At 46.8% G+C, this 13726-nt stretch overlaps 2 protein-coding genes across 2 annotated transcripts; one reads left to right on the top strand and one right to left on the bottom strand.

The window, feature by feature from the left end:
• Positions 1 to 274: 274 nt before the first annotated feature.
• ttl (tubulin tyrosine ligase) lies at positions 275 to 4468 on the bottom strand (the record flags this gene model as incomplete). The annotated part of the gene is made up of 7 exons (XM_083658047.1): positions 4297 to 4468; positions 3948 to 4026; positions 3560 to 3792; positions 3257 to 3404; positions 2890 to 3159; positions 1943 to 2086; positions 275 to 479 (listed from the first exon to the last, which is right to left on the bottom strand). Exons 1-7 carry the CDS (start codon positions 4463 to 4465, stop codon positions 275 to 277), a joined length of 1248 nt encoding a protein of 415 aa, XP_083514173.1. The 5' UTR covers positions 4466 to 4468.
• A 1219-nt stretch (positions 4469 to 5687) lies between these two features.
• Positions 5688 to 9680, top strand: fignl1 (fidgetin-like 1). Its single transcript, XM_083658059.1, has 3 exons — positions 5688 to 5731; positions 6385 to 8015; positions 8413 to 9680. The coding sequence occupies exons 2-3, from the start codon at positions 6402 to 6404 to the stop codon at positions 8686 to 8688; spliced, it is 1890 nt and encodes a 629-aa protein (XP_083514185.1). The 5' UTR covers positions 5688 to 5731; positions 6385 to 6401; the 3' UTR covers positions 8689 to 9680.
• The last annotated feature ends 4046 nt before the right edge of the window (positions 9681 to 13726 follow it).

Here is a 13726-nt window from a genome sequence, read left to right on the forward strand (position 1 = left end):
ACCTCACGTTCATAATCTGCGTCCACCACGCCGTCTCAAATAAGCTCATTCACAGAGGGAGCAGAGAATCTACTGCATCGTTTTGACGCGGATCGGGCGATTTTCCATAAATACATCGATTCCCTCCAGGCTCTGCAGGCAAAGGGCGATTAAAGGCTAGGCTTGCTGGCATGTTCTACCTCTTGGGAACAGTTTAGGACTGATGGACGGAGCGTGAAGGGAGCTTCTAGTAAGATCTAGCAAGGGGGAGAGGGAGGGGAACATCGGCGTGCGCTTACAGGCGGGTGAAGGGGCCCACGTGGAGCGGCGCTCTCAGTTTGGGAGAGGAGCAGGAGTTGGTGGTGATCGTGGAGAAGGAGGGCGAGGAGGAATACGGGGAAGAGGAGGCGCACGACGAGTCGCCGCCACTGTTGTTCAGGGTGAAGACGCTGGAGATAGCCACGTCCACGATACCTTGGCATAGCTCCGGATATAGCTTCCTGGAGGAGGGGGAGAGATCAACAGAGGAATTTGTTTGCTCTCGCGCTTGTTCAACTGATTTGATGAGCTCAAACAGAATCATTAGAAAGTGGTCACAAGCCACCGCTAACTATGACTGATTCCATTATCTAGTGTGGAAAATCAATTGCGATTGACACGTTTACAACCGCAAGACATTCAACTTCATGATAAAGTCAAAGTTCCAAAAATAAAATGTCCATTTAGGAGCAAAGCACAACAAACACAATAGCTTAGTTTTGAACAATGGAAAAACTTTCAAAGGATTTCCTATTTCGGAGTCTGACCCTCCGTGGGAGACAAGCGAGCACAAGCTAATGCTGGCCTGAAGACAGTGGAGCACATGCCACCCAACACAATATCATTTTTTAGATCATTAGGAAAAAGAGAATTCAAAACTTGCTTTCCTCATATTGTTAAAAACTAGCCAAAAACATTCTCCAATAAGAGACACTGCATGAAATAGGCCACGCCCATTACAGGGGAAAGCTCCCTATTCACTTCCATACACCAGCATCAATTGCCTTGAATTAAACCTGGCTAAAAGCTGTTGTGTGGTGGGGCTGTGCAGACAACAAATATAAAAAAATCACCAATTATAATTTTTTTGTACTCCCGAGCAAAACAAGGAAGCCATTGAGAAGAAAAATGTGGATCTAGCCAGTTCCTCTCTATAAAACAGATGGGTTGCGTTGGTTGTGTTCATTGACTGCCAGTAGGCTACACACAGGGTACAAAAGTAATGCGAAATCTCACTGACTTGCTATCTAATGATATGATAGTTTTAACTTCGCATCAATCCACTTTAACAGCAGTGTCACTCAAACTAGGCTGAATAGCATACTCATACTGTATCAGTATTTGTAGCTGTATTTCAGATTTTTAGATATGAAGTGAAATGATTAAATATCAATAGATATTATCTTACCTGATGATTAAATCAAGTAACATTACTGGTAAATCTCAAAGTATTTCATGTCAGGCCACTGTGTGGGATCATTTATTATCCAGCTTTATTGGAGTAACATTAATTGAAAGGACGTCTGACGGAGGCCATTAAGTTTGTTTTTTTCGATATACTGTACATTCTCCTGTCTGACAGAGGCAGAGTGCTGAAACAATTCTTTGACAGATGTATCTACTTGAAAACAGGAAAAACCTCGTCAGACTGTCCGGACCATATCTGATGAGATTTCCTCTCGACAGCCGCCTTTGCCTGTGAACTAGCGATCCAGTTTCCCCATCGGTGGGCGTGGCTTTCCAACTGTGACGCGCTCCGCAGTGTCTCTATATAGACTTAATAAATAAGATGTGAACAGGAGCAGTAGAAAGCGATAAATGCTACCAGATGACACATGGAAGAGGGCTTTGCTAAAGGAACGGGAAAACCGATGAGAAAGAGACATGTGAAGCACGATGAATTGATTAGAAGAACGGTACTGACTGTGCACAGGCCGGAGCTCCGTTGATCTCAATCAGCCACACCTTGAAGCTCTCGTCCAGCATGAAGTCGAAGCCAAAGAGCTGGAAGCTCTGGTAGGACAGGTGCTTGGTGCTGATGACCGGCTCGATACATGTCAGACAGCTCCTGGCAGATCACACAGCAAAGCCATTGCTAAGCATGTCACCGTTTCTGTAACCAACACCAAAGCTACTGCAGCTACTGTGAAGGCCACGTAAGGTCTTGTGCTACAATTCATTTAGAACAATTTAAAGGGACATGAAGTCATCTGTGAGCTTTATTGACTTCTATTGGGTGACGCTGACCAATAGGAATTGCAACAACATTGATAAACCTCTTATCCTACACAAGTCTCTAGCACAAGCCCCGCCCCCGTGGCCTGTATTCATAACTACTTTATTATTACTATTCGTAATAATAAAGTTCAATTTTCACAATAGAAAGCAATAAGCTAGTTGATTAGAGCAGAGATCAACATAAATGTCAAGTGAAGACACATACATATATCTATATATATATATATATCACGTGACACCATGTGAAATACTGGAATAAGAATACTGCATTGTGATTTGCCTTTTTAGGCTTATTAGCTTTCGTTGCTCAAATGTTTGCACTGCAGCGCCATTCAGATGCTCGTAGCAGCGAATTCCATCACTGAGCAGTTGAAAATGCCAGTATGTTGGAGAGCGAGTTTTGAAAGCCAGAAATCTCAGCACCTAGTGAAGTAATTGTTGATTAATTTTATCGATCAACAACCCCTATCAACCCCCTGTTGATATACTATGTCATTTTGTGCTAAGGGATGGTTAAAAAAAATCATACGTATTATCCCTTTAAAGAAACGGCAGATTTGCAAAAAGTAGACAACCGCTGTAACCTTTTTATAAGCTGTGGTCAAAAAGCAACAACAACAGAGGAGGGCCTACTTTATGATCTGCTTGATCTGAGGTAATATGGTGGTCTCCAGGGCGACGCTGTGGGTGGCGAGCAGGTACTGCCTGAACTCGTCGAAGAACATCTCGTTCCCCTCCTCGTAGCGCCCGTAGTTCTGGGAGTGCTCCTTCTGGATGCAGTGGTTGGTCAGGTGGCTGGTCATGTCCTGGAGGTCCGAGCTGTTGTAGGGCTCCGAGGAAGTCCGCAGCACACCCTCCCGATACAAGTAGATGTTGTACTGATGGTCTACGAGCACCCAGCTCCTAACAACGGCATTGCATTTTCCTCAGTTACAAAGTCCAAACAAACTAGCATAATCCTCTGTTGGGTTTGTATTCGACATGTAAAAAGCCCAGGTACAGTAACACTTGCCTGATGTCAAACTTGCGATGGCCAGGCTCCAGAAGAAGAGGTCTCTCGAGGTACTTCTGAATAACATGAACCTGTCCCTGATTATCAATGTACTCCAGCAACTCATTTGCATCATGCGATATCAAAATCCCAGCACCTGTTGCAACAACAATAAATCATACGTTAAACACACCATGACCATGAGACCATTTCACAACAGAGTTTATCCATCCATCATAACAAGACGTTTTTGGCACTCTTTCTACAGATCAGCTGAGACACATGAGTCACATGACAGATAATACAGCTTACCCTTAGCGCCGGCGGACGACTTAGCTATCCACACTGTCCCCTCCCCGCTTTCTTTTTTAGAGTGATAGGAGGCTAAGAAAACTTCCCGCTCATCCGTCTTGGGATTGTTCTTCAGGTGGCTAATGCCATTCTTGGCTGGCGCGACAGGAGTGTTGAGGTTAGTGGGGTAGATGATGTAGGACTCTGGGAACCAGCCGCAGCAGTCCGAAAGCTCCGAGCTTGTCTTTATTAGCCTGTTCAATGGTCACGTCAATGGAACAATGGTCAGCTAATGCATCATCCAGTGAATAATTTACTTCTAGAAAACACAACAGCAGCATGAATTGAATTGACAAAACATGAGAATGATTTTTTTTTTTTTACATTTGAACGGCTTTGGTATACATACTTGACCATGGAGGCTTTTCTGCAAAGCTTGTCTGCTCCTCTGTAGTAATTCACCAGTTGCACCAGTCCTGGTTCATGGCCTGCAGAGAGCAAGTGAATACATTACAAAAATACATCCAAATAGCGGAACCGCCTGGGCCTAGACTGCAGATGTTGATGAGGGACACTGCAGTGCAGGCTGGCAGGGATTTATCTATTATCTCTTCCCCACAGCATGCTGGAAGAGCTATAGCAGCATCATTGTGCACAGCCACTCACTGTCTCATCCCGGGTGGGTGGACACCAAACATAGCACAATTGTATAACAACAAGTCTGTTGTGAGTGAAATGAGGCAATCGTGATGATTTACCTAGACGTCCAAAGGGCAGTCTGTTCCGTTCACCCAGCATCAAGTTGAATCTGGGATTGTCTCTTTTCAGCCTCTTCCATTGTCCGGTGGAGACGAGGATCTTGGAAACTTCTGCATAGACCGTGCTGCTGTCGTCACGGCTGACAAAGGTGTACATCGCGGCATTCATCACGACACCACAATACTGACGGAGGGGTGAGCAGTTACAGCACGACTGTGTGGATAGCTTTCTGGCTATAGTCGCTTGGCTGTCTGGTTGGCGCTGCAGCAGGCAGACTGGTGGTCGGGGTTATCTCCTCTGTCTGTGGTGGCATGATGATAAATCAGTCATATCCAACGACCCACAGCTGCAACGCTACAATTCAGCGGTCTACCGTTAGACAAAGACCAGCGTAACAACACAGCGAATACTAGCTACTTCATGCCGCCTAGCAGACAGTTTCCTTCAGAGTGTGTCCAGATTAGGGTGTGCCTGCCCAGTGTCCTGTCTGGACAGAGCCTCTCTCCGGCTTTGCTAACTGCTAACGTTACCAAAGTCAGCAGCTAGCTATCCAGGAACTTTGTTGGTAGTCTACTAAGCCTCAAAGACGAGTACTAAACACTTAATGGTAAGTAACGTTAACATTGGCTAGCTAGACAATGGTGGTAAGCACGTATATATTTTTCCCACGGGCTGTGTCTTTATTCTCTGGAGCTCATCGTCTCTGAGCTCAGCAGCCGCTGCTGTCATCCTCAATCGACAGACAGCAGCATAAACACAACGCCCCCGGGGTTGGTTACATGCTGCCACTCCGACGTGCTGCCACTCCGACGTTCTGCCACTCCGAAATATCGGCACTCAGAAAGGGATCATGTCTATGTTCCCCGGGTTCTATATTCCCCATTTTCCCACGCCAAACCTAACCTCCCCCCATGCCTAAACCTAACCTCCCCCAGACCCTAACCCAAAACCTAACCTCTCCCACCCCCACGCCTAAACCTAAGGTCGGCATTGCGGCTTCTAAGGTGAACGACCGCCAGTCCGAATAATGGAAGTTAACGTTCGGAGTGGCAGGGCTTCGGAAAGGCAGACAGTTACCCCCGGGGTTGTGGTTAGTGTAGTCAACGCGTAAAATGACGTGTCGTCTAGTTTATTCAAAACTCTTTTATATGTGCAATAAAAGTCCATCGCGCCTCTAAATACAAATCATTTACAAATACATATTATTCAAGAGTGTTTATTATATCTCGATTCAGTATTACAACTGATTCGAGTAGTATCGAAGATACTACATTTCCCAGAAAGCAACGCGATCATTATTACATTGCTTTATTGTATTATGGCCACAAGGTGGCGTCCTAGACTTTGCTACTAACTCCACTCTCTCCACTCTCTCCACCAAATCTCCACACACATTAAAACAGAGACAACTCACGAGAAAGGATCTCGCAGTGGGTAAGTCTGTGTCGTACTATTACCAATTTATACAAAAAGGGCTACGCCAAAGTTACGAAAAAAGGGGTTGACGAGAAACGCACAGGATTACGAGCACTCCTAAATTGCTGTGAATCCTGCTACTGGGTCCCAATTATTTTCAGCAGAGTACGTCTCACTTTACGGCTAGCAAGCAGCTGGCGGGAACAAGTCAGACAGGACTAGCTCGCCTGCATTCGCTTTTGTCATAACTAAACTCACAATAAAGTTGCTTTATCACTACTAACCGTAACTAACTGACATTTCTGAATATCGCAGCATACTAGCTTGTAGGCGCTGCTTTGTATCGTTGTATCGTTAGCCATTCCAGTCTGTCAGTGGAGTGTTAACCTAGATCGACTGGACATTGCAGCAGCATTATAACTGAAATTATACCTGAATTTCTTTCCGGGGTAATTCAGTTCCTGTCTATCCTACTGAATACCATATTGCCTCGTTTCATATGATCTCTAAGTCACGTGCCTCAGTCACATGTCAAATCATATTCTCTGCTGCAGACAGTATCTAATGTTATGTTTTTGTGTTGGGATAGATAGTGTGTCATGTACATCTGCCCTGGCTGTTTCTGGGGTCATCTATTTTTAATGTCTCCCATCCCCCTGTCCTTCAAACAGGCTGGAGCAGGCCAGGCATGAGCGGGCCACACCTGGACGAGTGGCAGAGGAGGTCCTTTGACATTTCATCTGGCACCTGCACACCTGAACAGACGGCGGACGCCTACCGGGCGCACATCCTCTCCATTCAGTATGCATGGGCAAGCTCCCAGCTCTCTCAGCCCGGAATGGCCAGCCTGTTCAGGACCTACACGGAGCACTACGCCGCAGTGGTGGACTCCGACCACCCTCACACAGGGCTCAACAACTATGCAGAGAGCGCGCTGCACCTGGCCCGCAGTCAGAAGAACCACAGCGACAAGTGGGAGTCGTCCCTGACCGCCGAGAGCGTGCTGGAGCTGCCGTGCGTGCAGAAGATGATTCAGGCAGGGACGAGGGGAGGAGGAGGAGGAGGCTCCCTGGTGGCACCAGCAGATGTTGACATATCTGTTGGACCAGAGAGCAGTGGCAGCTCCCTGTCTGTTCCCTCTACGCGGGTCAGGGCAGAGCCTCCATTATTCAAGTCTGCAGTAGCACCCCCACAGCCTAAAACAGAGGGTGGTAGCGGCACCAGCGGTAATCTACTGTTCTCCCGGCCCCCAGCAGCGCGGCCACAGTCTGTGTTTGATCCCACGTCTTCAGTTCCTCCACAGAGGAACCCAGGACCTGCCGGTGGCACGCAAAACTACCAGGCCTCCTTCTTCCCCACCTCCAACCAAACTAAGCGGAAGAACTTCTACACCCCAAACGGAGGGGAAGGCGGGAGCAGGGGGGCGCAACGCGGTCAGGCGGTTACTGAGCCGCGAGCCGGCAGTAATTTCAAAACGGCTCACGAGCAGCTTATCGTTGATCAGCACAAAAAACACTCCCACCAGCACCAGAGAGGTCAGGCGCCTGGGATGGCGGCGGCCATGAAGAAGTCCCTGGGCACCAACAGGCCTTTTGTGTCACCGATGCCGAAGCAGGAGGAGCAGGAAGGCGGGGCCGGCTACAGCTCCGCCCAAGAGACGCAGCTCCTGGATGAGCGTCTGAAAAACTTTGAGCCCAAAATAATTGAGCTGATCATGAGCGAAATCATGGACAACGGCCCTCCTGTGTCCTGGGAAGACATCGCGGGCCTGGAGTTTGCCAAGGCCACCATAAAAGAGATCGTGGTTTGGCCCATGCTGCGACCGGACATCTTCACTGGCCTGCGTGGTCCACCCAAAGGCATCCTCTTGTTCGGACCCCCGGGGACCGGCAAGACTCTCATCGGGAAGTGTATAGCTTGCCAGTCGGGCGCTACCTTTTTCAGCATCAGCGCGTCATCGCTGACCTCCAAGTGGGTGGGCGACGGGGAGAAAATGGTGCGCGCCCTGTTCGCCATCGCCCGCTGCCACCAGCCAGCGGTCATCTTCATCGACGAGATCGACTCCCTGCTGTCCCAGCGGACGGACGGGGAGCACGACTCGTCGCGGCGGATCAAGACGGAGTTCTTGGTCCAGCTGGACGGCGCGGCCACGGCGGCCGAGGACCGCATCCTGGTGGTGGGCGCCACCAACCGGCCTCAGGAGATAGACGAGGCGGCCCGCCGACGCCTGTCCAAGAGGCTGTACATCCCCCTGCCGGAAGCTGCCGCCCGACGGCAGATAGTGACCAACCTCATGGTTCAGGTAGGGAGGGCCATGATCTGAAATCTATTGATTTTCCAAATTCCATTCATTTATTTATTTATTACTTGGCTCTCTCAGACAGCCTCTTCGACATGTTGTTTCTCAAAGGGAAAACCAAGTTGTGAGGTGACTCAAAACACCCCAATTGAAAACTGAATTATTTCTCTAGGCCTATTGTTAAAATTATGAAATCATTTAGGTTCATTTTTAGGTTGCTACAATTATTAGGTCTACTTTTGATTCTGATAATTAGGCCTACTTGTATCAATTTCAGCCAAAACTATGGAAAATTCTGCAATGTTCCATGTTTTACAGTTGATTCAAATTTTATTACAGAATTCCATGATTCCGTCTGTTTTTTTTTCTGCATTGTGTAAATCATGATGATCCTATTCAGGAGAGGCATCATCTGGGAGAGGAGGAGCTGGAGACCGTGGTGTCGGGGACGGAGGGCTTCTCGGGGGCCGATATGACTCAGCTGTGTCGGGAGGCGGCGCTGGGCCCCATCCGCAGCATCCAGTTCAGCGACATCGCCACCATCACCGCTGATCAGGTGCGCCCCATCCTGCACGGCGACTTCCAGGAGGCGCTGAGGACCGTGCGGCCCAGCGTGTCTTCAAAAGACCTGGAGCTGTACGAGGAGTGGAACAAGACTTTTGGATGCGGACGCTGAACAGGACTCTCAAAAATCGAAGGGAAAAAAATCTTCACCCGTTTCTTTGTTTCCTACTAGTGCAAAATGTTAAATTTGTCCCATTTGACATGTTTGATTTCTCTGTTGTTGTTTTTTCCTCTTGATGGCCGGTTCATTGTTGTAACTCCTCACTGAGTCTCAGAACCACTTGCACTGATTTCCTCTGGACAAAGACGTAGACACAACAAGGTCATGACATTGTCAGCACTTCGGCACATATGCTTTATTGCCATTGGAGACCTTATGACATGCAGCCATTTAGTTCTTATCATCATCTTTATGCACTTTGTAGTGAGACAAGTGAAGGATTTGTCAACTTTCAGTCATATTTCAAAATACACAAATTGTTCCCAGCAGTTTGCATATTGCATTCAAATGATGTCCAGGTGTTTATGCTACTTTCTTGACGACTGCTTTGTGATTCAGTGTGGGCAGCAGGCACAGGTGCGCTGTGTACTGTACATGTTCTCAGGAAGTGGGAATTGTTTCATTGACACCTGAGTTGATGAGGGCTTTTTGGATGGGAGGAGGGGAGGATTTTCCTCCACTTGAAAAGCAAAGACAAATTACATTGCTAATCTCCCTGTCAACAAGGTTGCCAAGAGTCCCAGTGTTTTTGGTGTGAAGTTCTCTGACACTCTTGTATGCTTGATGTTAGATCAATAGCTTGTTCCAACCAGGTTCACTATGTCCAACACTTGATCTCCACAGTCATGGCTTTGATGGTCAAAGGTGAAGCTTCTGGCCATGCCCGTTGTGCCAGTAATGATTTAGTTTATTTTTGAGAGTTTCAGAAGTTGATACACATTTTTGGTTCGTCATGATCTTTATAAACTCAGAAATAGATAGTGGTATCACTTTTAGACAAGTTTCAAAATGCATTCTTTGCAGGGTAGTATTTGTTCCCGGAGGCATTCTCTTTTTCTTTTCTTTTGGTTTCTCTTCACTCCTTCATTCATGCCATCTCTCTACTTCACCCACAGGTTTTAGTTTTGTTTCAATATTGTTCTTTACTGGATTTCCTACGTAATTTGTTCCTAATAAAATAAAAAATCGCCAAATAACTCCTTTGTAAATGTTTTCCTTTTATACCACAGGAACAAAACATTGCAGCAGAGAAGAATATAAAGGCAGTGTATTAATTTCCCCTTCCCCCCCACTCGGTCCTGCCCTTCTAATCCACAGAGGGCAGTGTTCACTCTGTTGGGAGTGGGGAGAGAGAGTTGTTGATCTGTCACTGGTTGGGAGGTTGACTAACATCTGTCTGTGGTGTCACCCAACATTTCGCCTTAATTCTCATAGTCCTGAAAAGTTCCTGGAGCTATATGTGCTAATCATACCCGCGGAAGTTGGGCAACGCCGACAGTATCCTGGCCTCATGATAAAAACACACTTTGCCTCCCTTCCTGTTAGTGATGAAGACAGCAGTGGAGACAACAGGGACGTGTTACAGCAATACATGCCTTTTATTAGATTATGTTACGACAGTAAGCACGTGCCAACTAATTGCTATCGTTTTAGTATTTGATTTATAGGCCTAGTAGTGACCGCTTTGAAGGTGTGTAAGTTTACAGCTATCTTGAATAGTTCTGTCCAGTTGATGTCTTTGCTATTGGTCTCAATACAGTAAATGCAAGAGTACTACCTGTCCACGTACAGCACAAAACTGTTCCTCCAGCACCAACTGCTAGTTCTGGTCAGCAGGGATTTTAATGCTGTTGATGTCTTTGGCCCCACAACGCCTCACTGGTCATATACTGTGCTGTTGAAAGAGGAGACCATTATAGATTGTGCACACATGAAATGAAATTGTCATGTAATTTTCATGAAACAGTCTTTGAAAAACTGGAAGACCATGAAAAAAGACTTTCATTCATTTTTCATCTTTTTGTCCAGTCCCTGATAAATATTTCAGCGTTTGTGTGGTTGGCCACAGCGTTGAAACTTTGTGGAATTAGCCAGCAGTGGAAGTAGTCACAGATCCCAGCAGGCCCGGCGGGACTGTCTCAGAACCAGAACACAGGACTCATCACAGCTGGACCGGGACAGATGCACAGGCCTCCTCTGGTGCCACCCACCCAGGATGTCGGCTCCATGAACTGATAACTGTGTGTGATAGCTCAATTTTGTGCAGCAATGATTTTGTGGTCACATCTGAGGTTGTGTGGCCAAAAGCACATGCTTTGAAGACTTGTCCAAAAAATATATAGTCAAAAGTATTACTGCTTGCATTTTGGAACATCAATATATGAAATTGAGCTCCAAGCTTAATATGATATGAGGCATCTTTGCCAGAGAGGATGCAGGAGATACTGGCCATTTGTATAATAATAATTATTTCATTAAAGGTTTGAATTTAACACAAATAATGTTACATACTGGCAGTTGGACTAATTGTTTCATGCAGTTTACAATCAGAAGGGTCTATATGAAATACATCCATGCTGTCTCATACTCAGCCCAGTTTCAGGTTACATTACCTCTAGTGTCTATTGTCCAAAGCATCAGTTTAACGGAGAGCTACTCATGTGAATTTATTCATGCTCATTGTGATCCTGTGTGAGGAAGTATCAAAATGAACGCATTTTACACCATTAGGGTTATTTGATCACAAACCAACCATCCATTAATGGGACATGTACGGAGTGTGAAGAAATGTGGTTTGATCTTCTTCTATACCTTAAAGACCCCCTAAAGTCATGTTTTAAGATGTATATAAAATACTCTACTTTGAATAATAATTTGTGTCTGATGGTTTCCCCCACAAAAAAGGTTATATTATCTTGTTAAAATGCTTACAATGACTTCCCCTCCTTCTCCCTCATTTAAAAAGACAAAGCACCCAATCAGGGTTACCTGGAAGCTAACTAGCCCATCACAGCATACAACACGGGCTTTCAACATATTCTCACTCCCAACTTGTGGCAAAGAAGAGTTCCTGACCGATCTGCAGTATATGATGAGTTGGGAGTGAGAATGTGTTGGTGGGGCTTTAACTTCTGAATACTGGACAGGGATTGGCTCCAGTATTTGCAATATCACAAATCATGCACGTTGAAAATCGCCTCTTCAGTGAGCTCAGAGAAACCGAAACGTTCCACTTTTAGCAGACAATTGTGAAAACAGCCTTCTAGTGTTCAACTCTGCACAGACATCATTCTGCACAGTGAAGCTCAGCCGTAGGAACAAGAAGAAAAACAGATGTTTGACTTTAGGGTGTCTTGAAGTAAGGGCATCTGAAAATGGTTGGATCCTCCCGATTTGCTCAACTCTCATTCTTAAAGGGGTATTTCAGTCAACTGGGCTGGCTGAAAAGGAGAAGTGAGATTTGGGATTCTGGCAGGGCAGGAGATGCTTTTGGCCACATTATCCCTCTCATGCAAATGCCCTCCCTCCCTCCCTCCCCCGCCGGGTCCCAGTGAAGCGTGGGGGCTCGGCGCTGGCCACAGCTGCTTCCCGTTTATGCCGAATCACACAGCAGCTGTCCATCTGGACACCACTGTCCCTACACAACACACAGTAGCAGTCCATCTGGACAACACTGTCTCTGGCCTGGCCTTTGAGCACCGGCCCCAGCCTTATGCTCCACTGCCTCATCCTCACACTCACTACCCCATCTCTCTGCTGTCTGTGTGGACCATCCTCACTGTCCCATCTCTCTGCTGTCTGAGGACCATCCTCACTGTCCCATCTCTCTGCTGTCTGTGTGGACCATCCTCACTGTCCCAGCTCTCTGCTGTCTGTGTGGACCATCCTCACTGTCCCAGCTCTCTGCTGTCTGAGGACCATCCTCACTGTCCCAGCTCTCTGCTGTCTGAGGACCATCCTCACTGTCCCATCTCTCTGCTGTCTGAGGACCATCCTCACTGTCCCTGCTGTCTGAGGACCATCCTCACTGTCCCATCTCTCTGCTGTCTGAGGACCATCCCACTGTCCCATCTCTCTGCTGTCTGAGGACCATCCTCACTGTCCCTGCTGTCTGAGGACCATCCTCACTGTCCCAGCTCTCTGCTGTCTGAGGACCATCCTCACTGTCCCAGCTCTCTGCTGTCTGAGGACCATCCTCACTGTCCCATCTCTCTGCTGTCTGAGGACCATCCTCACTGTCCCATCTCTCTGCTGTCTGAGGACCATCCTCACTGTCCCATCTCTCTGCTGTCTGAGGACCATCCTCACTGTCCCATCTCTCTGCTGTCTGAGGACCATCCTCACTGTCCCATCTCTCTGCTGTCTGTGTGGACCATCCTCACTGTCCCAGCTCTCTGCTGTCTGAGGACCATCCTCACTGTCCCAGCTCTCTGCTGCCTGGACCGGCCGGCCACTCCATCGCTCTCCTGGTGCTGGAACCCGACACACTGGGCCTGCACACTCACATGCACTCCCTCCCCTCTGTGTGTGTGTGTGTGTGTGTGTGTGTGTGTGTGTGTGTGTGTGTGTGTGTGTGTGTGTGTGTGTGTGTGTGTGTGTGTGTGTGTGTGTGTGTGTGTGTGTGTGTGTGTGTGTGTGTGTGTGTGTGTGTGTGCCGGGTCAACACTGTGGTCTCTAGACAAATGCCAATGTGGTAGGCTACTCCATTGTCTGTTTGGCAGCCTTGTTAAATTATGGAGGTTTTTAGAACTATAAGACAAAAAGAATTACTATAACTATTTGATGGTAATGTGCCTTTGTGTATCCTATTGCAAAATGTTCACGTCGCATTGCATATTCCAACCCCCAATGCAATCAATTTGTACTTTATATAAAGATGTATTCATTTATTCAGACCAAATTAAGTGGTTTGTTTTTCCTAAACTATGTTCTTTTTTCTGCAAAATGCCAGTCAGTCTCTCTCTCTCTCTGGACTTTTCCTTGACAGGTAGGAGCGAGCAGCCTCTTGAATGACGTCTAAGCATAATTATTTCACAGGGTTTGAGTGTGAAATGACATTTCCATATTTCTTTCACTTTTAGAATATTAGAATGTAAAATGGAAGCAAAATGAAACAAAGAAACTTTCCATCAACTCCAAGAAACATTTT

Source organism: Poromitra crassiceps (genome assembly GCF_964638095.1).
Source record: "Poromitra crassiceps genome assembly, chromosome: 22".
NCBI lineage: Eukaryota > Metazoa > Chordata > Actinopteri > Beryciformes > Melamphaidae > Poromitra > Poromitra crassiceps.

Bases quoted from the DNA above. Each gene is read 5' to 3' on its own strand.
- fignl1 (XM_083658059.1), top strand. From the start codon at position 6,402: ATGAGCGGGCCACACCTGGACGAGTGGCAGAGGAGGTCCTTTGACATT. The intron at 8,016-8,412 runs GTAGGGAGGGCC...GATCCTATTCAG, and splicing joins TGACCAACCTCATGGTTCAG to GAGAGGCATCATCTGGGAGA.